The following is a 26,125-nucleotide window of genomic DNA, read 5'->3' as shown; positions in this document are numbered from 1 at the left end:
CGTATCCATGACAGCTGCAGCGAGTATCACTTCAGCGTCAATGTACTTTGGCAACGTTAGGTGCATGCACCGTGCAGTCATTTAGCGTGTGTCGCGTAGATCCGACAGAAAGTGGAACACAAGCAAGTAAGGTACTTGTTGGACTTGCCTTCCCAAACGGGACATCGCATCATCAATCCTACCATTATTTCCGTGCCAGTGAATGCGTGGCCTTGTATATATTTGCATATCATTGCGTGGATTTGTAGAGAACAGTACATACTTTAACGTCGTAGCTAACTGCAGGTGTATCATTCGCAGGTAAATACTGCAGGTAATCACCATTCGCAGCGATACATCTTCTTTTAGCCACCTGCAACTACACCTTAATAATTTCAAACTGGGGAAGCTAAAAAAAATTATGTTTCCGTTGTTAGTGGGGCCCTGAACCACCCCTTGGGCTTGGTGAAGTAACATAGCGCGCGGGTAGTATACGCAGTTCTGAACATCTCAGCCAAGTTCTGCTATCGTACGCGGTCCGTGGAGCTGGCAAGCGGAGCGCGAAGTCACCTTTTTCTCAAACGCTCTCGTTTCAAAGACCCCATGATCCTTGCTCTCTTCTGTGCGATTTATTTCGTCATAAATCACACTGCAATGCGCGGCTGCTATTGGTCGCTGCGCTCGGTTACACCGCGGCCGCCGCGAGGTGCCGCGAAGAGTCCAGTGGCTAAGCGCACTGCGCCTTCCTGAGGACAGCCGCGTTTGGCTTACGTTTATCGCGGCATAGGAACCAAATCGGAAATCTGAACTGCGCGCCACGGTGACGTCTCCGCCGTAGCCTTCGAAGTGCAAGGCATTGAAGAAGGAAGGGGAGCACAGCTGATGCCGTGTTTTATTGCCAATAACTCCGCTTCTGCTGAACGCATTGAAGCACTTCTTGCGGCAAAGTGGTTCTGAAATAGGCTATCTTCACTCCAAATGTCTTTCTCCACTTCAATAAATTGTTTCAGGGCCCCTTTAGCGCCCCAGTACGTTCCGTACCTTTCCAGCCATGTCGTGTTCACAGTGTGAAAGACACATAATGGTATTTTGACAATCAGCGAATACGAGCGAGATGAATTTTATCGGGGCAAAGGTGGAGATGTCCGCGGCCGAATACAATGAATTGGATCACAGGAAACAAGGCAACTTTATACCATTCGTATGCCTACTCACTTGGCGAAAATCTACTTCTGTGGGAAACGAATATTTTGTTATTTTGGTGCAAGAAACCATTTTCTGAGAGCCTATGTTGACGTATCAGAAAAACATGATAAAGAGTACTTCATCACAGCAAGCTGCAACAACGTGTCGCTGGGAATGGGCCGTCTTGAATATCTCGTCGAGGAAACCTCAGTGTAAACTCACACAGTTACTGTAAAAAAAAATATATCGATCGACAGTTTCAGCCATTCTACAAAGTACCCTTGTGTGAAACTAAAATAGGATGAACCGGTGTGAGCTGTTTGATTTACATTTATTGCTCCTTACCGGTGTTGAACGTGCACCGTCATTGTGAAATAGAAATTTTACTGCAGTCTCTTGAACTGTAACCCATAACGGGCACATAAGATTGAATTTTTTTATATTGACCCCATACACTAATCAGGCCATAAGCTATTCAGATGTGTTCAATCTTTTCTCTTGCAGTGATTAATTTGTTTTTCTCTTTAATTTTGAAATGATAGGCCGATGCTACGATAGCAAAGCAGACACTCATACGTTCAGTTCTCCTTTACACGAATCTCACGTATCTTGCTACGCCACCGTTACTGTAAAGGATGCCGGTAGTGATAGTCTTTGGCGTATTGGCCGGGAACACTGATTCCAAGCCCATGGTTTCTTTAAACCCGGTAAGCCAGCTCTTAACCCTGGCGATAAAGGGACATAGAAATGCGTAATAAATATTTTCTGTAATACGACCAGGATTTTGTTCTCGAGAGTTTTGTCATAGTTGCCTTCATTTCTCTAAGCAAGGAATACTAAATAATGGCATGGTGGAATCGGCCGGGCAGGCGCGCATGCGCCATTCTGGTGGTATCAGTGGTCAATTCCCAATATCAATTTGAATTAGATCTACTGAAGCATGCTCGCAGCAATGCATTGTTAAGAAGTCATTTTGACCAAGGATAAACCGATAAAGCGTGAGAGTGAGTTGATTTGCTCACATTTCGGGCGACTAAGGAATGCGAACTACACAATGTCTCTTAAACTGCGAAGAAACCTACTAACTATTGTCATACTACCAGAAAACTCATGAAAGGCGCATCAACTTTACAAAAGAAAACAGGAAAAACTTGCAATAAAGGTTTAAGTTTAAAGACGTACTGCCGCAAAGCAGTCAGAGTGCGAACATGTGTATGCAACGACCTATTTAAACTAGTACGTGTTCGCCTTAAATTCTTCACAGATGTGGTTTGCGGGAGACATACAGGTATTAGACGGGCATTTAGTCTGCCTGCGACTGCGAATTTACGCGTGAAGCGGCAAGAATATATGGAAGTAATTGCTCAAATTTACCATCAAGCAACCCACAACGCCTGTTTCGTTCCAAACGGCCAAGATCACAAATACGTAAAGATAGAAACAAACATCCTCCAAAATAGCACATATTTCAATCTTCGTATTGTATGTGCATTTGTGGTCCCCGGCAGTTTTCAATATGCAGCAGCGTGTCGACTGAGGTGTTTGTAAACTATTGAAAATTATGTAATAACTTTTAATTAAACATGCACGATCATGCATTGAATTACCAGGAAATTTGAAAAAGCTATTACATTCTAGTGCCGCTCTCAGGCGTGCTTTATTGCGCCCCCATCACGGTGACGGTGTGGCTATGGCATTCTGCCGTTGTGTGCGAATTTGATTTCCAACCACGGCGGCTACTGTGGGGGCGATATGAAAATCGCTCGCGTATGTATATTTATGTGCAAGTTAGAGAATACGACGTCGTCAAATTTAATCCGGAGTCCTCGACTGCAGTCTCTGATTGCCCAATTTAGGCATGTTAATTATGCACCTGTAGTGGGGATGAAGCAACGCACGCAGTAGTGGGACACTGTGTGGTCCGCAGGTGCGAGTGCTGATCGCGAGCTATTGACGCCGGCTGAGACTGTCTGCGCTGTGCCCGTCGTGCGGTCATTCCGCATGCCGTCCATCCTTAATGAACCCCCTTTCAAAGTGGTGGACGTGCGGCGAATTTAAACCTCGAACTCCGAAGTCGGACGCTGCCAGCTGCCCCGACAATGCCTGAAGAAACCACCCAGCAGGCCATCACGCAATCACCGCAGGTTTTCGTAACCGGCGCGCTGCGCCAGCGCGACCCTCCCTTCTTCAGTGGAACCGATGACCACGATGTGGAAGATTGGTTGGCGACATTCGAAAAAGGCCACGATAACTGGGAGGACCGGTCGAATCTGCAGAATGTTTCGTTCTATCTCAAAGACGTCGCAAGCCTGCGGTACCGCAAGCACGAGTCTAACTTTGCTACAGGGGCGTTTAAGAAACGCTTCGCAGGCGTGTTCGACCTTCCCACCGTGCGCCAACTCCGCGCCGAACAGCGCCTCTGCGGAGTTGCGCAGCAGCAAAGCGAAAATTCTATTAGCTGCATAGAAGACGTGATCGACTTATATAAGCACCTGAATCCTTGCATGATCAAGCAAGAGAAGCTTAAACATATCATGACAGGCATTAAGACGATGCATTTCAAATGTTGCTGGCCAAGCAACATTTGAAAGGCACCGTCTTAATGCACCCATGGTGCACTACAGGTGCACCCATGCACCGCCGTTGAGTTTACGACCTTGTGCCAGAGCTTTGACGACCTACGTAAACAACGCGCCTGAGTTCGGCGGCGGACAACACCAGACGATTCCCTCGCCGCCTTGATATAGGTGGTGGCCACAATGTGTTTACTGCCCCAAATCAAAGAATACGTGTGTGGTGACACTGCATGCGAGCGTGTCGCGTATGCGTGTCGGAAGGAACAGTCGACGAGCCGCGCTCCAGGTGACGAAAGGGAAAAAGTCCCCCGTTTATTGTGCTGGCCGATAATATACATTCTGGGGACGTCACGTGTCACAAGTAGCCTGGCACTCGCAGTGGTTGTCCAGCTATCTGTCGTGACGTTACACGCCGCACACAGCCAGGCGATAACAGCACATCCCTCTTTTTCAAGGACAGGAACATTCGCACATACATGGTAGAGAATATGTTATACCAGAGAAAAAAACAGAACAGCAAACCACTCAAAGTCACGTCGTATGGATTTCTTCACCACACAAGAACATTCGAAAATACAAGACAGAGAACATATATTGTACTAGAAAAACACTGAACACTAAACACCAAAGCACTACTCATCAAAGCCCAGTCGAATGGGTTTCTTCACCAGACTACCAAACAGTGTTACAGTGGGAGTGGGGTCACCAGTGGCCACCGCGCGAGTTGGAGGCCCCGCTGAATCTGTTGCAGTCGCGCCATCTGGGCTATGAGCCAATTGTGCCGCGCTCGGCTGCTCCGCGGTTTCTGGAAATTCGTAAGTTTCCATGTGCGCCCTTTCTTTTGGGAGACGGTTAAGCATTCTCCTGTTTCGGCGGAGGCAAACGCCGTTGTCTGTTCGCACTACATATGACCGCGGTTTCGGTGCTCGTGCGAGGACTGTGGCCTTGGATTGCATGTCTGTCACCCAGACCAAGTCACCTGCTTTTAGCTCGGGAAGCCGTCTGGCCCGATGGCGTCGGTTGTAGTAGCGGCATTGCCGCCGTCTCACCGTCTGGTCTCTGGCCACGACTTTCGGGCTGCTTTTTCCCGGATTTCGATGACATGGTGGCATTGGGACTCTTGTCCTCAGTCGCCTACCCATAAGTATTTCCGCAGAACTGACCCCAAGAATGCCGGGCGTCGCCCTGTAAGCCAACAATGCCAGATAAGGGTCTTTAGACTTTAGAAGGAGGTGCTTAACCGTCTGAACCATTCGCTCTACTTCCCCGTTGCCCTGCGGGTGCCTCGGACTCACGGTGACATGGCGAAACCCGTATGACATAGCGAACTGTTCAAACTCAGTTGCCACGAACTGAGGACCGTTGTCGGTCACCACGCACTCAGGGATTCCATGCCTAGAAAAAATACTTTTCAGTCTATCAATGACCGTGCCCGACTTTGTGGAAGGCAGAATGGCTACCTCAGGGTAACGTGAAAGATAATCCACGGCGACAAGATATGCCTGGCCGTTGATTACGCACAGATCTACTCCCACTCTCTCCCAAGGAAACGATGGTGTTGCGGTTGCTATCATGGGCTCGGCTAGTTGCTGGGCATGTCGTGCGCAAATAGTGCACCGATTCACGAACTGTGCCAGATCGGTGCTCAATCCTGGCCACCAGACAGAACCTTTAGCAATATTACGACAACTCACGATACCCTGGTGCCCATCATGTAGTCTACACAGCACTTCCGTTCTTAGAGACTGTGGGATTACAAGCCTTGTTCCTTTCAACAAGAGACCATCAATTATGCTAAGGCATGCTCTATCTTGCCAGTAAGGCATGAGGAAAGAAGGAACATTCGGTTTCCTTGGCCAATTGGTTTTACACAGTCTGCGCAGGTGTTTGCAAACGGGATCATTAATTTGACATTCTCTCACTCTGGATAAAAAATTGTCCCCCGTTTCCAAGCCAAGCAAACACGCCTTAGAGTACGCTGTGATATCTGACACACTCAAGCCTTTTTCAGAATCGCTGCCTGCTACAAGGGATCGCGAGAGGGTGTCGGCCGTGACTAGCGATTTGCCGGGAACGTACTGGACCGTGAAAAGATAGCGCATAAGGCGTAGCCGGAAGCGTTGAATTCGAGGGGGCATATCATCAATGGCCATCTGGCCCAGTAAAGACACTAAAGGCTTGTGATCAGTTTCAAAGGTAACGTTTAGGCCACGGATGTACTCGTCAAATCTTTCGGCTGCCCACGTGAGCGCTAGCGCTTCTTTTTCTATCTGGGAGTATCGCCGTTCTGTGTTCGTGAGAGAACGAGACGCGAAAGCTATTGGTCTACGGTGACAGTTTTTCTGCGTTTGAAAAAGAACAGCTCCCAGTCCGAAAGAGGATGCGTCCGCTGAAAGGATGGTAGGAAGCGTTGCATCGTACATTTGCATACACTGCGCAGAACAAATGAGCTCCTTTAGCTCGTTCAGCGCTTTTGCTTGGTCACACCCCCAGACCCATTCGCTATCTTTGTGCAAAAGAGCACGCATCGGAGCGGTAGTTTGCGCCAGGTGAGGCAAAAAGCGACCTAGGTGATTGGCCATGCCGAGCAAGCTTCTCAGTTCGGTGACATTTTTCGGTGCGTTTAGATTCTTAATAGCGCTGACCTTCGCTGGATCAGGCTCAATTCCGTTCTCATTCAGAATATGGCCCAGAAATCTCAGTTTATTAACGCCAAACAGGCACTTTTCTTTGTTCAGAGTCACGTTTGCGCTAGCTAGGCGTGACATAACATCAGCTAAACGTTCGTCATGCTGGGCTTTCGTATTACCTAACACTAAAATGTCATCCATGACGTTGACAACGCCTGGCAGGCCACATAGGATTTCCGACATCCTTTTCTGGAAATACTCCGGAGCGGACGTGATTCCGAACGGTAGTCGAGTAAAACAGTACCTCCCGAATGGAGTCAAGAACGTAGTTAGTTCTTCAGAGTCCCTACTTAGTCGGACTTGATGGAACCCTGAGAAGGCGTCAAGCTTCGAAAACCATTTCGCACCCGCCAGAGAGCCTAATGCTTGTTCGACCGTAGGTAGCGTGAAGCGTTCACGAACGACGCACTTATTTAACTTTGTGAGGTCGACGCACACTCTCAGTTCCCCCGACTGTTTAGTTACCAGGACTATTCCTGCGCACCAATCCGTGGGGCCGTCTACCTTTCTAATTATTCCCATGCGCACGAGTCTCTCGATTTCCTGCTTTAGCCTTTCCATGAGCGGAATCTGCACTCGCCGCGGAGCGGTTATGGCATGTGGAATTGCGCCCGGTTGTAGCCTGATTGTGTATTCTCCTGGAATAGTGCCTAGACTACGACTCATGCGCGGAAAAAGTGTCTCATACCGTTGCTTGTCTGCAGTTAGCGAGTCGGCAAATTTAACGATACCTAAAGCCTCTAAGGCTGGCAGCCCGAGAAGTACGTCGCGAAGAGTGCTAACGACATAGCACGTTTGTCGGACAGTCCTCTGTTTCCACGCAATCTCTGCGACAAATTTGCCTAGAACATTGAGCTTGTTCCCGCCAGCCCCCTGTAGCACCTCGTCTGCGTTATCCAGGTGGGTGGGCAATCCTGGAAATGTAGAAGGTAGAACCGACACTTCTGCACCCGAATCAACTTTAGCAAAGATAGGCACAGAGTTTATCAGAACCTGCACATAGCGCGCTTTCCCGGCCGCGTCAATCGCGCCAATGAAAGTTTCCCCGGTACCATGTTCGACAGCCGAGACGCGTACCTTTCTTTGCGCTGACCCAACTTTCTTAAGGCAGGCTTTCGCAAAATGTCCTTTGTTACCACAGTAGTGGCACTTGGAAGCTTTGGCTGGGCACGTCGACCTCGGGTGCGCGTCGCCGACGCAGTAGGGGCACCGTCCCTCTTTATGCTGCGGGCGTTTCTGGTGGCCTACGGCGTCCACAATGGCACCTTGGTCCTGAAGTTCTGGCGGGCTCCCGATGTGGGCACCCTCCGGTCGAAGGCTCTGCTGCTGCTGACGCACGGTTTCCTTGAGGCGAGCCTTGGCCAGCGCCGTAGCCAATGTCAGCTGCGGATCCATCTGCAAGGCCTCGGATAGTTGCATGTCCCGGAGCCCGACGACAAACCTGTCCCGGATGAGTCTCTTCTTCATATCCCCAAAGTCGCAGCGGTCTGCCAGCACGTGAAGTGCGGTTGCGAACTGATCCACCGACTCTTCTGGTCGTTGCTGGCGTCTGTGAAAGCAGGCACTTTCATAAACAATGTTCCGCTCTTTGACGAAATGACTGTTGAACCTCTGCTTGACGACATCGTAACTTTTTGCTTCATCGTCGGTCAGCTCAAATGTAGCAAAGACTTCGCGGGCTTGGCGTCCCATTGTGTAAAGTAGCGTGCGCACCTGGGCATCTCCCGAACGTTCGTTGAGAGCTGTGGCGAAGCGGTAGTCATCGAAGTGGTCGATCCACGCCGGCCACTCTGACGTTTTGTCAAAGTCCAGCGGTGGTGGCTGCTGGAGCCCGGGGATTACCGTTGCGGGCTTGTTTGCCATTTTCTGGAAATGCCACCGTCCACAGCCTCAGCGAGATAGTTGACCACCGCCCACTTCTGACACCATGTGGTGACACGGCATGCGAGCGTGTCGCGTATGCGTGTCGGAAGGAACAGTCGACGAGCCGCGCTCCAGGTGACGAAAGGGAAAAAGTCCCCCGTTTATTGTGCTGGCCGATAATATACATTCTGGGGACGTCACGTGTCACAAGTAGCCTGGCACTCGCAGTGGTTGTCCAGCTATCTGTCGTGACGTTACACGCCGCACACAGGCAGGCGATAACAGCACAACGTGCTTGAGGAAGCGGCACGGCAGCTCTCGCATTTCTCGTATGCGCCTACTCCAGAAGTGCATACGCACAATCCAGCGCCATCTATCACAAAATATATTCTGGAGCAGGTCTTCGAGGTGCTACCGCCCGTCTCTCAGCCGACACCTGTTGCCGCACCACTCACGTATGCGGCTGCCGCTGCACAGCCACTGCGTCGACTGCCAGTGTTGGCCCCTCAACCTCTCACAGCCACCGGCCCCATTTCCTGGTGTACAGCAGCACATCGTAAATCCGTGGCGCACTGTAGACAACCGACCAATATGCTACGCTTGTGGAATTCCAGGTCACGTTGCACGCTTCTGTCGTCGGCGCTTCGCGGCGGCCCGGGGTGCACGACAATACCGCGACTATCCTTCCCGCCCCCAATACTACACGCCACAGAACGCGCCACCTAGGGCGCTGTAATGTAAAACTATTCCAAACTCTTCTATTCCATTTTTGCCATCAGCGCTCCGCGATTGGTCAAAAGGTTTTTTGGTCTAACCCCACTTAACCTGTCTGTCACGCTACGTCACGAAAACCACAATATCTCCCCATCTGATATGATGTGTACACACTGATTATGCATGATTTGACCGAAAAAAAAAGTTATTTCTGATTCGACGTTTTTTCGTCATTAGGCACCGGCTATTGGCTAAAAGTTTTCGGGCTGCACCCACTTCACCTGCCTGTCACGCGACGTCACAAAACCGCGAAAACTCAGCGCGTCAAAGTGACCTGTACCTATTAAAAATGCATTAATATGCCGAACAAAACTGAGTTTTGTTCTGAATAGCCGCAGGCTGCCCCGTTCCGAAAGGAATAAAAGATGGCTGCAGCCGATCGCTCAGGCGCTGGCTACTCGCACCTACCGGAGAGCATGGGTTTATTCGCGTGTGATAAAACTTCTTTCGTGGCCGCGTAACGTTTTCGAGCACTTTCGGCAAGTTTACGACCTCATTCGGCCAACTCTTCTTTGCTGAGAATTCATTTTAGCATTATTCCTAAGCTTTCGTTGCATGCCGCCGCGATTTTCGAGCAGCCACCGCAAGCTAAGTAAGGAAAGCGGACCAATCGCACGCGCCGGCACCGCCCTCTTAATCCGGTTATCGATTTTCAGTGCACTGGCTACGTTTTTCCCTCTCACCTTACGCCATAATGAGACGCAGGTCCATTTCTATTAATTTATCGTTTCTTTATTTCATTTAGTAAACACAAGTAAATTCCCCTATGTTGTCCTTGTCAGTGTTTGTTGCCGTCTTATGATTGGTCCAGCTTCGTTAGTCGTTGATGATGTTATCGTGCCTCTTGATTCCTCCGAGACGATTCCAAACCTGAGCTCAACGCGTTGATACCGTATCTTGCATCCACTGATGTATTCTCGGACGTATGTTTCCCATCAATGGACAGCAACCTTGCTCCGGATCAACGTGCGCAGCTTCTTACTCTTCTGAACTTGTTCAGAACTTCGCTTCACTTCCGCAAACGATCTTTAAATCGAACGAGCACCGTTGTTCGCAGAATTGACACCAGAACCAGCACCCCTTTGCGACACTGTCCTTAACGTGTATCACCAGCGGAGCGTCGTATAATTACGGAGCAAGATAACGACATGCTCGAGCGTAGAGTCATCAAGCCTTCTTGTTGTCCTTGGTGATCTCCCGTTGTGCTGGTCAAGAAAACATACGGTTCATTAGGTTCTGTGTGGATTACCGGCGTATCAACAACATTACTAGGAAAGACGTTTACGCTCTTCCCCAAACAGACGACACCCTCGATTGTCTACAAGGCACCGAATTCATCTCTTCCCTCGACCTGCGTTCGGGTTATTGGCAAGTCCCGATGGCGGGGTGTGATCGTCCAAAGACGGCGTTCGTCACCCTTTATTGTCTATACGAATTCACAGTCATGCCAATTGTACTTTGCAATGCGCCTGCGAGATTCGAGCGAGAGATGCACAGCATCTTACGGAGTCTAAAATGACAGGCATGTCTGTGTTATCTAGATGATGTTGTCGTGTTCGTCCGCGATTTCGCTACGCATCTCGCCCGCCTGCGCACGATTTTCCAGTGCCTTACCAACGCAAGCCTTCAACTCAACCTGAAGAAGTGTCACTTCAGGGCTCGTCAACTCACCATACTAGGTCATATAGTCTCAAAACAGCGAATTCTTCTCGGCTCTGAGAAACTTCGCACCGTCGCGGAGTTTCCTAAGCCGATCACCGTAAAAGAAGTGCGCAGCTTTGTGAGCTTATGCTCGTGTTTTCATCGCTTTGTCCAGAAGCTTGCCTCCCTCATAACACCGCTTATGAAGCTACTTGCTGGCCCTGGCGAGCTTTCAAATCGGACTCAAGCCTGCGGCGAGGCCTTGACTATATTACGGCATCTGCTTACCTGACCACCCATTCTGCGCCATTACGACCCGACTGCACCAACCGAAGTACACACGGATTCCAGCGGCGTCGGTCTTGTTGCAGTATTTGAGCAACGCAAACCAGGGTTTTCTGACTACATTGTCGCTTATGCTAGCCGTGCCTTCACCAAGGCGAAATCCAACTACTCGGTAACTGAAAAAGAGTGTCTCGCGATTGTGTGGGCAATAATCAACTTTCGTCCCTACTTATACGGTCACACTTTCGACGTGGTGACTGACTATTACGTACTGTGTTGGTTGACATGCCTGAAGGATCCTTCTGGTCGCCTTGGACGTTGGGCTCTTCGCCTGCAAGAATTTGAGATTCGCGTTGGTGTACTGATCGGGGCGAAAACACTCTGACGCGGATGCGCTCTCCCGATCTCCCATGACATCGACTGCGGAACCGCATTCAACTGGTGCCTTTGCCTTGGCTTCACTTACCGCTACAGACATGCGTTCTGAACAGCGTAAAAACCCCTGGATCATCTTCCTCCTGAATATTCTTTCCGTTCCGCCAACTTCTGCACACACACGTGCACTTCGCCACCAAGCCACGCATTTTGCGATAACAGACAAACTATTATATCGTCGTAACTATCAACACGATAGCCGTAATTGGCTGCTCGTCTTCCCTAGCCACATGCGGTTTGACGTCTGCGCATACTTTCATGCTGACCCTCAACATGCTCACGCTGGTACGCTGAAAACGTATTAGTGGCTCCGACAACGTCATTACTGGCGTGGCATGTACACATATGTCCGCAAATACGTTCGGTCTTGCTAATTGTGTCAACGACGGAAACTCCCACCTCCTACACTTTAGCGCGTCCTGCACGCCCCTTCGACCATGTCGGAATCGATCTTTATGGCCAACTTCCGTGTTCTGTCGCTGGTAATAGATGAGGCATCGTCGCCGTCTACTGCCTAACGTGGCATGCAGAAAGGGCTGCGCTTCCATTGGCTGGTGCTCGTGACGTTGCGAACTTCTTACACGTCATTTCGTCCCCCGCCATGGCGCACCACATGAACTACTCAGCGACAGAGGGCGTGTCTTTTTATCCGATGTACTTCAGGAACTCCTTCGTTCAGGCCGTACAGTTCACCGCACATCTACAGCCTACCACCCGCAGACCAGCGGACTAACGGAGCGCTTTCAGCGCACGCTGGGAGACATGCTGCCCATGTACATTACTTCGGTTCACGCTAACTTGGATGTCGTTCTTGACTTCGTCACTTACGCGTATAATGTCGCGACACTGTCGACAACCGGATTTTCCCCATTATTTCTTTTATATGGCCGCGAACACTAGACACCATTTTGTCGTATCGTCCGGGCGCCTCCGAATTCAGCGAATCTTTTGAAATGGCTCAATATGGTGAAGAGTATCGGCAGCTGGCCCGCTCCTTTGCTGCGGACAACCAAGCCCTCCAAAAATACCTCCATGACCGCAATCTGACTGAACAAGCTGTCGCCGTTAACTCCCTCGTCTAGCTCCGCGCACCGTTTAATTTCCCTGGCCTGACTCCTAAGTTTCCTTCCAAGTACCGAGGTCTGTATCGCGTTATCGAGTGCCTCTCTACCGTCACCTATGTTATTGAGCTGATCAAGCCATCTTCCTACAAGCGTCGTCTTGGCCGCCAATTGGTCCATGTTAGCCGCCTCAAGCCATATCATGACCCCCTTATTCTCACTTCGCCTTCAGTCGCCATGGTGGTTTCCCTTCACCGCTGGTATACTGTAGTGGGGATGAAGCAACGCACGCAGCATTGCGACACTGTATGGGCGGCAGGTGCGAGCGCAGATCCCGAGCTGTTGACGCCGACTGAGACTGTCCTTGCTGTGCCCGTCGTGCAGTCTTTCCGCCTGCTGTCTAACCTTATAAACCCCTTTCAAACCTGTTTGGAAAAAAAGTCATTATGGTTGCGAAACAAGAAAAACTTTTCGACTATTTATGATGACGATAATAACAATAAAAGCGTCTGCATGCGTTTTCCCATGGCGCAATGAACAGTGAAACAATGATTGCCGCCTGCGGAGACAATCACGGATACAGTGTTCGTAGTTCGCATCAAGGGTTATCACATTTTTTTTCTAGCACAAATATTTCGTGCGGGAGATTTTCCTGTGCAGCGAAGCAAATCTGCCGCCATGTGCCGCAAGCACCGACTGATGTGCTTCCTTGACACAATTCTTAAGAACAGAATGGCATTACAACGTCATAATGCTAGCTAGGCAAGCAAAATAGAATTACTGTTTCAACTATGTTATCCTCTGTTCATCAGTTCGTCCATAATGTAGAAGGTATTATTATTTCAAAAGATCCATTCTATGGACTGTAGTGCAGAACCGACAAGGACTCAAGACTGTACAAGGACTAGCCGCCCAAATTGTGTGCGCAAACTGCATTTCAGGGATACCGGCTCAGAAAACGATTTTGCCTGTTAGCAAGAATTATTATGGTGACTAAAACATAAAATAATGTTTTAATTTGCTGCGTATTATGTGTTCCTTAGGACATATTAACCACAGACGATCAAACGGTGATGAGCGCAGTGGTGGAGCACTTGAACTAACGAAGGCGCAGATAGAACTCAAGCACGTAGTGCGTAGGGGTATGTAAAAAAGCTGTGAACAATAGAGAACACATGGAAATTTTAGTGGAATACTTCTTTCTATTCTAGTGAGTTCGCATTGCTCCTAGAGTTTCGCCAAAATGTTTATTAAGGGACGCAATAAACGCTAAGTCTACAAAATATGAAAGCAAAGCTGCACAGCTAATCTTCAAATCCTACCCAATATCTTCTGTAATTCGTTTATTCCAAACAATAGCTGCATTACACATGACGTAGCAATGTTTGCTTATTCTATACATGTACAAGATTACGTAATTAATTTGGTAGCTGTCAACACACATATCAACCTAATCAGTACCATGTTAATGTGCAACAGAGTATTCTAACTAGAGAAAGCTTACCAAAATCAGGTGGTGTCAGGACAGTACCAGAAGAATTTCGTGTACCAGAATAATATTTTAACCATGAGAAGTCCGTGAGTAACGCAATTCATAAACAGATGCGCAATATAAGCAACGCTCGGGTCAGAAATATGGCATTCTCTTGAAGTTGCTGCCATATTCTTTGCGTTTCAAAGAACACAATGCTGAAGGGTTAAATTCATGGCGCTGAGTGCGTTCGCTTGAACTCGCTCGCAATATCCAAAAAACTGTTGGTTGCCTGGCTAAATTGTATTGGTTTATCTCTCCAAGTTCTGCATAACGTATATGATACTATATATCCCGTCGCTTGCACAGTGCTTCACGTAACGCCAATTTTCATAAGAATAAGCATCTTTTCTTGTCATGGCAAGTTATCATCGATAGTCGAGTGCAGCGCGCTCAGCAAGTGGTGAAACTAAAATCTAGGGGATCTCGTTATTTAAAAGAAAGACTGCGTAGGTGCTTAATATCAGTACTTTTAATTTTGTTTTCTTTTGTAGTTGCTGCATGCTCGTCAGTCACCTTCGCAGGGCGCTACACTATGTTTATGCACTAGAAGGCGCTTGATGGGCTCCCGATAAAAACAAACAACTTTCCCTGCATTGAATAGCAAAGCGTCAAAGCATCAGTGCAGCAGTGCTTTTGCACCACCATGCACCTACTAAGGAAAATTACCCCGCGCATTTTATTAGATGTAGGTTCACTAAACCGAACGCTTTAGAATGGTCGCAATGACAGCGTCTGAAGGGACGCCAGACACGGGGCGAAAGTAAGTCAAGATCTATTAACAAATTAGCCTTTCGACACAACAGAACGCATTTCTGCGTAGAGAGCCGTCGATTAGGTCAAAAATTATCTAAAGACAAGAAGGCTTTGTTGCACTTGTATTGAAAGTAGCTTCAATGACTACTGCATTTGGAAGCTTCAGCTGCCTTATCCCCGTCACCAGATGCGACTTTACAGAGATGGCAACGAAGAACAGCATCTCGGCTATAATAACCGAAAGTATATTATACTTGCTTATGTTGAGACTGCAACCCATACGCTCGCCCCACCTTTGCTTCCTTCAGGAGATATCTTGTTTAGGTACTTCACCCAGTTTCAATGAACTGCAATCGCAATACCGCAATTGTGGACTATATAACACATTCTTTTCTTGTAGTTTTTTCACCAATATATTTGTAATCGATTTCCGCTTGTCATGAAACAGAGCGGACTACATGAAATTTCTTTCTGACCGCCATACATTGCCGATATATGGTATAGCGTAAAAAATCAAATCTAACTGAACAGTGTTTAGCGCAACCCTGTTATGGCTGTATGACATAGCTAACTTCCGTATATAAAATATGCCGGTCTGATCGGCAGGATGGAGCTGTATTGCGCAACTCTCTCCCATGTGAGGATGCCTACGCTCATGATGAACATCGTTTCCCACGTGTCGCAGCAACGTTTCCGCAGGATGCTCTACTTAGGCCCCAATTAGCTACAGGACGCGTGTATCCGGAAATAGCAACATTTTCTGACACGTTTCAGCGAAGCGCATACCTGGAGTCCCTAAGCAGCTCAAATATGAGTGCTGTACCGAAACAAATCATTTGTTTTCTAATTAAACAACAAATTTTATTGTTTCTCGCATAACGTGCTTCGGCACAATAAATTTTCAGTTCAGTAACAGTCATGTCCAGGGATGTATAAAGTAATATTCATCGTCAGCGTTTCCAAAGTTTCCTGAAATTTGCTTTCGAAAATTAGCGTCTAGAAACTGCACAAATGGCAATGAGGAATGCCGTCCTGCAGTTGTGTGTTCTTATTCAGAATGACTATGGAGTGAGCTCATGTAGGTATGCAGTGATATCTTTAGAGTCCACTGCATAAACGCTAGAGCACTAAAGCAACGTGGTCGAGTTGGTTGGGATTCATCGTACTTTTGCTTACAGCACAAAAACAATCAAGGATTTTGCTTTTCCACTGTTACCACGAGTACGACGAGTCTACTACAGAGCTAAGGTGCCAAGAGTCATTGCTTTAAGCATTACTATTTACAGTCCAAGTAATAACTTGACAGTGGCATTTGCTCTCAGGCGGTTAGGGCGTAATAGTATGAAGCCTTTTCTCCACACCCACACTTGCGAACTAACAACAAATGGGAGACACGGCCCAGTTCACCTAAACATATAAATACCATCGTTTCGGCCCAGGCGACCCCGCACAAATATATATAATAAAAGGATGGAACCAGATCGAATGCTTTTCTTAAGCGAGGTCGCAAATAGCACTAGCCAAGAAGAACATTTGCGCTGATGATCATTATATGCAGATGAAAATGATTAGGTGTGCTAAAATGGTCACACTCTTCGCCGCTTCTCTGGAGAGGCCATCCTGGTCGCAAGTCAATGTACCAGTGATCGACGAGTAAATTGCTTGAGGCGGGACACGTGGACAATCCCAGTGTTGCGAAAACAGTAGTCGTGAACGAAATGGGCCTGAACAATGCGCTAATTGCAGGAGGCATTTATTCTACGATGGCGTAGGGACCGATGTAGCGATGCAGAAACTTCTTACAGAGGTCACGGGTTTGGAAGAACTGCGTCGCCTCAAAGGAACGATACCACACGTCGTTTATCGTCAGAGCGAAGTTTTTTATTTGCCAGGGCAGCATCCGTGTTGGCGCGGTGGTGACAGGAGGGCGTAATTGACTTGTGACACGAACTCTTCCTGAAGAGACGCCCTCCTAAATGTGGAAGTAGAAAAGAAGGTAATGTCGAACACTGCAGTAGGATTCGGCCCATGCACGAGAAGGAACGAATGAATGAATTCATGGTTTTTCTGCGCCAAAATCATGATTTGATCATGAGGCATGCCGTAGGGGGGGTCTCTGGATTAATGTTTATTACCAAGCGATGTTTAACGTGCCCCTAATGCGCGGGACACCGGCGCTTTTGAATTTTGCCGCCATCGAATTGCGGCCGCAGTGACCTTGTACTTAGTAGGACAATACCATAGCCTTTAAGCCTCCTCGGTGGGTGACGAGAAAGAATGGTCTATATGTAGTTGTGCGTTGAACGGCGGAGCTGTAGGCGAACGTGACAAAAGGGAAAAATAGTCTGCCAGTTATGTACATCGCATATACATCGCAATTCTGTTCGATAAAGTTCGATGAAAGTGTTCAGTGAGAGCATTGGCCTGAGGGTGGTAAGCAGACGTTGTTTTGTGTATGGTATGGGTTGCGGGAAGCAGTTTATGAAGAATGCGGGAAGGAAACGCGTTGCCATTTTCGCACAATAACACAAGAGCCGTGTGCTGCTCGATGGAACCTAAGAGCTCGGCGATTTTAAAGGCAGCGTTGGCTTGGGCAGACGCAGTAGTGGCGTAACGTGTCACGTGGTTGATAGCAGTGACAATGCAGCTGTCGCCAGTGACCATTTTGGCGAATGGACCAAAAAGTCGATTGCGATGAATTCAGACGGAGTGGAATGGCACGGAATACGCATTTGTCGCCCCTCGGGGGTGGTGATTGGACGGTTACGGTGCTGACAGGGCTCACAATAAGAGACATATTTAGCGAGGCTGATAGCAACGGGAGGCCAGAAATAGCGCGACTTGCCACGGTAGTAAGCTTAGTGAAAGTACAAGTCGTATTCACATTTATTCTTTGCAGAAAAGTAGTTACAACATACAAATATACTGACGAGGGTCCCAAAGTGAGAGAACTGTAGTGGGATTCTCTATTAATAATACAACATTGATACCGATAGCAGTTACGTCGTTATGAAATGCCCCTAAGAAGGTGAGACGAAGGGAACGTGGAAAATAAAAATTGAAAACCATTTTAGCATGCGCTGAAGAGAATAAAGTTGAAAGCCTGCCCGCTCACGAGGTATTTGTTATGTTACTTGACATTTTGATTCTATTGCGTTGGTACTTCCTAATACTTGTTTTCTCCCCGAAAAAGGATGTGGGATTGGGTGTTTTCGTGAATTCTACATTAATTAACGGTGTCTTAAAAACATCGCCCTAAATAAAATCAAAGGTCGCGGGTTCGACTCCCACTAAAATGCCGTGGGTTCGACTTTCGACCTTCTCAATGTCAACAGGAGTCAAATTTGGAGATTTGCCTCGTTTGCTCATATTTCCAAGTGGTTTCGACTCCCACCAAAGGTCGTGTGTTCAAGTGCCTTAATTCACTATATCTTAATTATTTTGTCAAAATTATCTTTGTCTTAACCAACACCACATGTTCCGCTGTTGTTTCCTTCTTCGCCTCTGCTTCACACTTTCATATAAATAATTTTATGGCCTAATCCGCCCTAATTAACACCAAGCCCGTAGGTCCAAATACCGTCAAAGGTCGAGGATTCAACTCCCACCAAAGGTCGTCGGTCTTAATAAATTTTGTCTTAATCAGCACCATATATAGTGCGTTCCGTGCTTTAACTTTAGTGCCTTGAATTTTGGTGCCATAGCGCCGGATGGTGCAACGCTGGCCATTGGACTTTTCGTGGCGTTTGTAAAAGGTTTGCGCCCTAATAACAAACACTCAACTGTTACCCCAGTGGTGGTCAGTGTAATGGTATAAGGCACGATTGCGAAGCCTGAATCGAGCAAGTTGGTGTCACGAGCGACTGCTTGGGGGACGTTGAGCCACTGAGCTTCTCGATAAAAGTAAGTCACTACAGCATACGATAAAGAGGATGAAGGTGAAAGCGTACGCGCTCACGAGACATTTAATACATTACTTGAAATTTTCATTCCGGTGGGTTGTTACTTCCGATTGTTTGTTTCCCACGGAAGGTTGTGGGTTCAACTCGCGACCTTCACGACGTCAGTAAGAACTCAACTTGCAGGTATGGACGGTTCGATCATATCTCCTTGTGGGGTAGTGAGTTCGTGTGCCTTAATCAACTTGCCCCTAATTAACACCAAAGGTCCTGGGTTCGACTCTCGGCCTTCACGATATGAATTGAAATCGAACTTGGAGATAACGCCGCTTGACCCATATCTCCAAGTGGGTTCGACTCCAACCAAAGGTCGAGCATTTGACTACCTCCAAAAGTCGTGGGCTCGAGTGCTTTATTTCACTTCGCCTGCATTAACACCAAGTGTCATGAGTTCGACTCTTGGCCTGCGTGATGTCACTTTGGACCCCAACTTAGAGAAATAGCCAGTTTTCTCATATCTCCAATGGCTTCGACTCCCAAAAAACGTCGTGAGTACGATAGCCTCAATTAACGATACCTTAATTTATTGGCGTAATGAACACCAAATGCCATTGGTTCGACCAGCAATGGTGGAACCATCAATTTTGGTGGCATTGAATTTCGGTCCTTCCAAAGTTCGAGTGTCCGACTCCCACTAAAACCCAAGAGTTCAAGTGGCTTAATTAAAACCAAAGGTCGTGGGTTTGACCACCAATTTTGAAACAATCAATTTGGGTGCCATTGAATTTTGGCCCCACCAAAGACCGAGGCCTCGACACCCAACAAAGGTGGTGGGTTCGAGTGTCGGAATGAAAACCAAAGGTAGTGGGTGAGGCTCCCACCGATGGTCGTGGGCTCAACCATCAATGGTGGCACCATTAATTTTGGTGCCATTGAAATTTTGCCCCCCCGAAGGTCGGAGGTTCGACACTCACTAAAGGTCGTGGGTTCGAATGCGTTAATTAATTTTGCCCTAATTAGAACCAATTTCGTGGGTTCGACTAACAATGGTGGCACTATCAACGTTGGAGCAATAGAATTTTGATCCCACCAATGGTTGTGAGTTCGAGTGACTTAATGTACTCTATCTTAATTCCGTCTCAGTTGAGACCAATAGCCCTTGGTTCGACTCCGACAAAAGTTCGTGGGTTCGAGTGTCTCAATTAATTATTGCTTAATTAACTTTGTCCTAATTAACACGAGATGTCCTTGCTTCGGCCACCAATTGTGGGTCCGTCAATTTTCGTGCCATTGAATTTTGGTCCCACTAAAAGTTGTGAGTTCGAGTGCCTTAATGAACTCTATCTTAACTTCGTCATAGTTAAAACCAATGCCGGTGGGTTCGACTCCCACAAAAGTTCGTGGGCTCAAGGGTCCTTTTCTTAACTTCGTCCTAATTGACACCAAAGGTCCCGGCTTCGACCACTAATGGTGGCTCCATCAATTTTGGTGCCATTAAATTTTGTTCCCACCACTGATCGAGTGTTCGACCGCCTGTGAATTTTTGGTGTCATAACGCCGGACATCAGATTTTTCTTCTCATGAGCTTTAAGTGGCAATAAGAGTCCTTGCATTCATGCAATGTTAAATCAGTTCTGCCTCATTCCCATTAGGACTGCCCTTAGCTCTCCTAATTGCTAGCCAGCAAAGTACCGTTTTGAGACTGTCATCATTCCCAATGTGTTGTTGTCAGAAAATACAGTTTAGGCGCTTGAACAAGGGATCTCTTAACATCACAGCATTGCGCTTGTTACAGATTACCTATAACCGACCGAAGCCAAACCCATTGAGAGCCAGAGAGAAGTAAACTTGGTCCATTTATAACGAAATGAGATCAATTGCAATACATTTATCGTTTCGGAATATCTGCTGTGTGTGTACTTCTGCTTGTGGCTGCGTAAGTCGTTTGAATCTGCAAATTGTTTCTCTTCCATTCATAGACAAATGAAGTTTTTGTTGTTGTTTTGCTGCTTACAGCTTCTCTTTTTCATGAGAGCCACCCATGACAATGCTCAAAATGAGCTATTCAGTATAGCAGAACCGTCGCTGTTCGTACGTTATCATTGTTCATTGTGTACACATTATGTTATAAGTATCTTAACGGCTTACTAATGGTACCCTGTACATGCCCAGGGTGTCCTATATGGTACGCTGACTTCTCTGTTGCAAAACGATCCTTTTTATGTGTGGCATACTTAATGAAACTAAAACGTGCTCGTTTTGGAAGCTATTGATAGTTCAACCTATTAACTATTAAATTTTAAATGATACAGTAATTCAGTTAACCTAAAAGAACATTTCGTAGGTTGGTTCCTTGTGCAAACGTGCTCTATAGCACCAAAAATGGAAGTGAACGATCTGTTTCAGTTTTCTTTGGCGAGAAACTGCCGTTTCGGCATTTAAAGGTTCAATCAAATCCATTCGACGAACACTTTGTTCTGAAAGCATGTGCAATTCATAAACACCAATAAAACAAAGCAGCTGAATAGCCCTTGATTATAAAACTCTTTGTATTGGAGTGTCTGCAAAATTGGGGCGACCACGCTCTCATGAAGGGGCTTTAACAGGACGTCCGCTTTGGTCATTTGGAACGTTCGCCTAACTGTGCATGCATCTGAGAGCATCATCTGGTATTTTTTGATGCAATAAAGTAGTGAAACGCAGTACTTAACCAATTAAATTAAACAACGTTTTCTCATCAACTCGAGAGTGTACGTCATCTTCCAATAAGTTCCCAAAAGATGTAGCGCCAACACAGACCGCACACCAATAAAGAAACAACAATGACAGGATAAGGCGCTTCCTGTCCTGTCATTGTTGTTTCTTCGATAGTGTGTTGTCTCTATGGCGCTTCATCTTTTGAAAGCTATGAACCAATTAGCCCCACAACGTTTTTTACTCCAATAGGTTATTTCACGAAGTAACGTAATTTTCTCTGTTGTTACAAGCGAGAAGAGTAGCTTGCGCTTTATGGTAGAAGAGAGAGAGAGAAAACTAGTTAGTCCATTAAGGGTTTAGCGTTCGGTCTTCGTCTTCATCACTGCAGACGCTTGACCTTCTTAGCAGGGTTGGGCCCCAAGTCCAGGGCTTCACTAAGCCACGCTGCTTGGCCTGCGTGCTGCACCATTGCCCTTTGGGCGGTGAGCTCGCAGCTGGTGAGCCGGCTCTCCCACTGCTCCGCACTCAGGGTTTTGTGTTGGTGGAATGTGTAGTTACGTTTACACTCCCAGGTTATACGGTAAAGCGGGAAGGGTTGCCCCGCACCACGGGCAAGTGTTCCTAAATTGTGTAGGATACATCTTGCTTAGTATACGTAAGTTAGAGAAGGTTCCCGTTTGCAGCCTCCGCCAACTAGCTGCTTCTTGCTGTGTTAAGGCTTTGTGTGGCGGAGAGTATCTAATTCTCTTGCCTCTGTGGTAGTTCAGTAACTCTGAATAGCCGATCTCCACGATGAAGTGCTGTCCCAGGGCCGTGTGACCACTCGACTCGGTACGTGATCTCTTGAGCCAAGCTGTCTGCCCTTTCATTTCCTTCTATCCCCGTGTGTGCCGGTAATACAGATTTGTTTGTGGGTTGCGGTGCGTCTGAGGTGTTCTGCCTTGTGGAGGATAGCTAAGGCAGCCCTGCAGATTCTACCCTTTGTGTAGTTCCTGCATGTATCTTTTGAATCCGTTAAAATGAGTATTGATTTATCTTTTCGATAGCTCTCAGCCGCTGCCAGCGCAACAGCGACTTCCTCCGCTTCCACTATCCTGTCGCTACGTGTAGTTGCGCAGGTGATTAGCTTGCCTGCGTTGTCAAGAACTACCGAAGCTGCCTTAATGTAATTTGTGTGTCTATTCCATGGATACAGTGTTGGATCTGCGAAGACCGTGTTTTCTAGCTTGGCTAAATGCCTTTCCACATAATGTGCACGCGCCGGCCTTCTTTTGGATCCATGTTTTTCGGAATGGGGTTGACCTGAAAGTACTTAGAAAGGAGGACAATGAATTTCCAGATGCATCGCGCATGCACTCAAGAGTTCACCTGAAAACTAGATTTATAATCTGACTTAACAAAGGAAGACGATTTTTGACGTGGGTGACACAGAGAGCGCAAGAAAACGCACACATTACGGAAGAAAAAGAATGGCCATGAGTCACGCGCATGCACCCGTTTGCTTCCATTTTTTTGTGCTGTGTCTGGTTTCTTGGGCTCACTATTTATGACAAATATGCATCAGCTAGGCCCTCAGCAATTGTTGTAAAATTCTGCGTCGGTCTATTTTCTTGCAGCTATTGCCCAGTCCGTTGCTATAAGTTCCAATTCTAAAATTTGAAGAAGCAACGGTTTTGCGAAGCCATGGGTGAGATCCGCATGTCGTGTAATTTCTAACAAAAGCACCTTTTGTTCATTGCATGTTGTTGCTATCGTTCGTATAGCTTTCAGTCTTGCATATTGGAGCCTGTTCCCTCAGTTATCCCACTTAGCTACATGTGTTTGACTTGCATGCACCACGCAGTAAAAATTTTTCTTGTTTTTTTCTTCCATAGCAACCATTCTTATAGGCATGTTTATGTTATGAAGGGCACTGAGAAACATACGTGTTGAGACCTATAAGATAGATTCGCAGGGGTCTCTCGCATATACACCATTGAAACTAAAGACAATATCTTCATGGGAAGATTGCCGATCTTTATAGTAATAACTCAGTTTTGGTGACACCAACAAAAATGCGAGAAGGCAAGGTAGCCAGCTCATGTGTTCCTTCTCGATGTGCTCAGTGACCTACTTTCTTTGCTTATCATATAGTTAACTTGCGTGCGATGATAACATCTCGACCACTTAGTTCTGTCCTGGTGACACAGACGCAAACGAATGAAAACTTAATCATAGCCGTCCGCTGTGCCAACCTCATTGTTGCTTTGCCCGTACAGCGCTTAATTCACGGCCTCATTCGCAGCACAATTACTTCTAATTGCTTTTCGGCCACAGGCATGGCTACAAATGCCCAGCGGTTCTTCATACAAAATGAATGCCGTAAGGAGACACATTATTGTTAAATTGTAGATCTAGCTCTTCCGGTGCTTTAGAGACACTTACTAACTTATTGAAAACAAAGGGACAACGAGGTCAGTTTATAGATTTTCGACTTTTTGCTTCTGCCAAGATACGCCACACGTGCGATACTCCAACAAGCCTGTGTAAAAAGTTCGTTTTTTTTTTCTTTTTCTTTCTTTCGGAAATGCCAATAGGATCCGCACATCCGGGTCAGGAGAAGCTCCCCACTGATACAGAGGCATTAGCATAAAAAAGCAAGAAAAATAAAACCAAAGTACAAGCCTACTTGCTTGTGCGTGTCAGAAACGATGCTAAGGCCGCTACGTCGTTCGACCACGTGTGACGGTGTTCCGGGACTGGGAAATCGGCAAGCAATAATTTTTCATACAATGTCGAATACAGCGTGAGATGTGCTTCACTTATGCTCAAACGGATATTGTGTCTTGTTTTTTTGGTTTTTCTAACGCCCTCGTTCGGTTTTAAGACACGTGCAATGCACTTTGCCTATATATTCCGTCGGACGCCTCAGGTTAGCCTCACAAGATACGGTAGCCTCCCGCAGCACAGATACAAAGCCCGACTTGAGCCACCTATACCCGCAAACATGGCACCTGTCCTTTTTGTCCTGGCACTCCTTGTGCCAGCAGCCTTTGCATCCACTACGAATGGTGAGACACTTTGCTGTTGTGACATGTTTCCTTTTGAGTGAATGCTTATCGCTTGACACAGATGTGCAGCTAGATCACTCCTTGAGAGAGCACCTAGTCAGTATTCAAGCCCGCGTAATTTGAACTTCATTGGAAAGAAAAACTTTATGAGACGCGGTATATATACCTATATAGGCGAAGAATGTGTTGTGGTGGCCCTCATGTGGAAACTGCGCTTTATGCAGTCCTGGAATATTTATTTGATGTTCCCTTTCAGGAAAATGCATTTCAAAAGTAGTTATAAGCGCTGACGTTGTGCGTACCACAATCGCGATATAGTTATCAGCCATACCGTAGTGCAGGATGTTGAATTATTTTGACCAGCGGGGGTTCTTTAACAAGCACATAAATCTAATTATACCAGCATGTCTGCATTTGCCCCTCGTAGAAATTCAGCTGCTGACGTCGGGATGCAACTCACTACCTCAAGCACAGTAGCACAATGGCATACCCAATGGGTTACCGCAAAACGAAACACTGGAGCAATTACTCTGAAAAACAAACCTCGTGCACAGTCACGCTAGCATGGCGCTACGAGTAAAATTTTCCGAGGAGGTTACCCAAGAGCGCTTGAAAATTTTCGCATTTTTTATAGTCTGCTGCCTACTGCCTGAAATATAGTAGTCAGATGCTGGGCTGCCTTTCCTACGACCTTTTATGCCTCTTCACCGTAAGCATTTTTGTTCAGACCGCAGTGCACAATATCGCAGATCATTTTCGTATAATCACCGCTGTTTGGCACAATTTTAGACTGGAAACAGAGAATGGCGGTCTCGACGGGAGCCAAAGTTGCTCAGGCCGAAATAACTCACCTACAACACGTAACACCGTATACATAAAGTTGCCGAAATGAAAAGACATACATCGTATTTACCTTTCTTTCGAGTTTGCTATTCACGCTCTGCAGGTGTTAGGAAAGCCACGACAGCGTAAGGCGCCTCTTCACATAGCTGACATCCGCTCAAGTTATTTATGGCATTGTCTATATTGTGATCAGCCAGACCATTCATCTGCTTTATTAATGCGTATGCTCTTAAACATGCATGATCTTTTCTGAAGAATATAGCTTTTTGTGTACTCCCAGTTGCACATTCCTTAGTATCGCTCATAATAAAGCAGTAGGTTGTGGGCTCAATAATAATTCCCTGTACACAGACGAGCTCTGCGTGATGAAGGGATTGGAGCAAGGGAAAGCTTTGTGGCACTCATTGAACAGTGTCTTTCAATCAAGGCTTTCTTTGCGAACTGCTGGCCAATTGATGTAGCGTCATCGTGGCCACTGTCAGCGGATGTCTCTGCTAGTAAAAGCTGTCGCTGTTGCTGAACGCGCACGTGACGCAAATCTCGGCTCCCTGCCACGTCAACAGACGGTGTTGCCCTCCTCACATCATTGACACAAAAGAACTTGCGCAGTGCTAGCGCCACAAGCTACCTAAAGAGGAAGCATCTGCCGCGATAAGCAGGAGAACACGCGCACACTGGGATCCGGTTACACCGCTCCTCCCACTCCTAGCCTCTCCTCCCTCTCTTGCTCTCCCCCTTCGTAACGTGATCAAGCGCTTGCTAGCAAAAAAAAAAAAAAAAGAAGGGAGGGCGCACTTGGGAGAGGGGAAAGCAAGCGCAGGGTGACGTGATCAAGCGCACGCTAGCAGGGAGTGGGAGTG

General features: G+C 47.1%; 1 protein-coding gene across 1 annotated transcript; it reads right to left on the bottom strand.

The window, feature by feature from the left end:
- Positions 1 to 6,065: 6,065 nt before the first annotated feature.
- Positions 6,066 to 8,293, bottom strand: LOC142591485 (uncharacterized). Its single transcript, XM_075703814.1, has 2 exons — positions 7,567 to 8,293; positions 6,066 to 6,082 (listed from the first exon to the last, which is right to left on the bottom strand). The coding sequence occupies exons 1-2, from the start codon at positions 8,291 to 8,293 to the stop codon at positions 6,066 to 6,068; spliced, it is 744 nt and encodes a 247-aa protein (XP_075559929.1).
- Positions 8,294 to 26,125: the final 17,832 nt, after the last annotated feature.

This window comes from Dermacentor variabilis, chromosome 8, assembly GCF_050947875.1.
Source record: "Dermacentor variabilis isolate Ectoservices chromosome 8, ASM5094787v1, whole genome shotgun sequence".
NCBI lineage: Eukaryota > Metazoa > Arthropoda > Arachnida > Ixodida > Ixodidae > Dermacentor > Dermacentor variabilis.
Note: the sequence above shows the minus strand (reverse complement) of the source record. Positions and strands in the feature narration are given on the sequence as shown.

Excerpts from the sequence above, each read along its gene's own strand:
- LOC142591485 (XM_075703814.1), bottom strand. The coding sequence starts at position 8,293 with ATGGCAAACAAGCCCGCAACGGTAATCCCCGGGCTCCAGCAGCCACCA.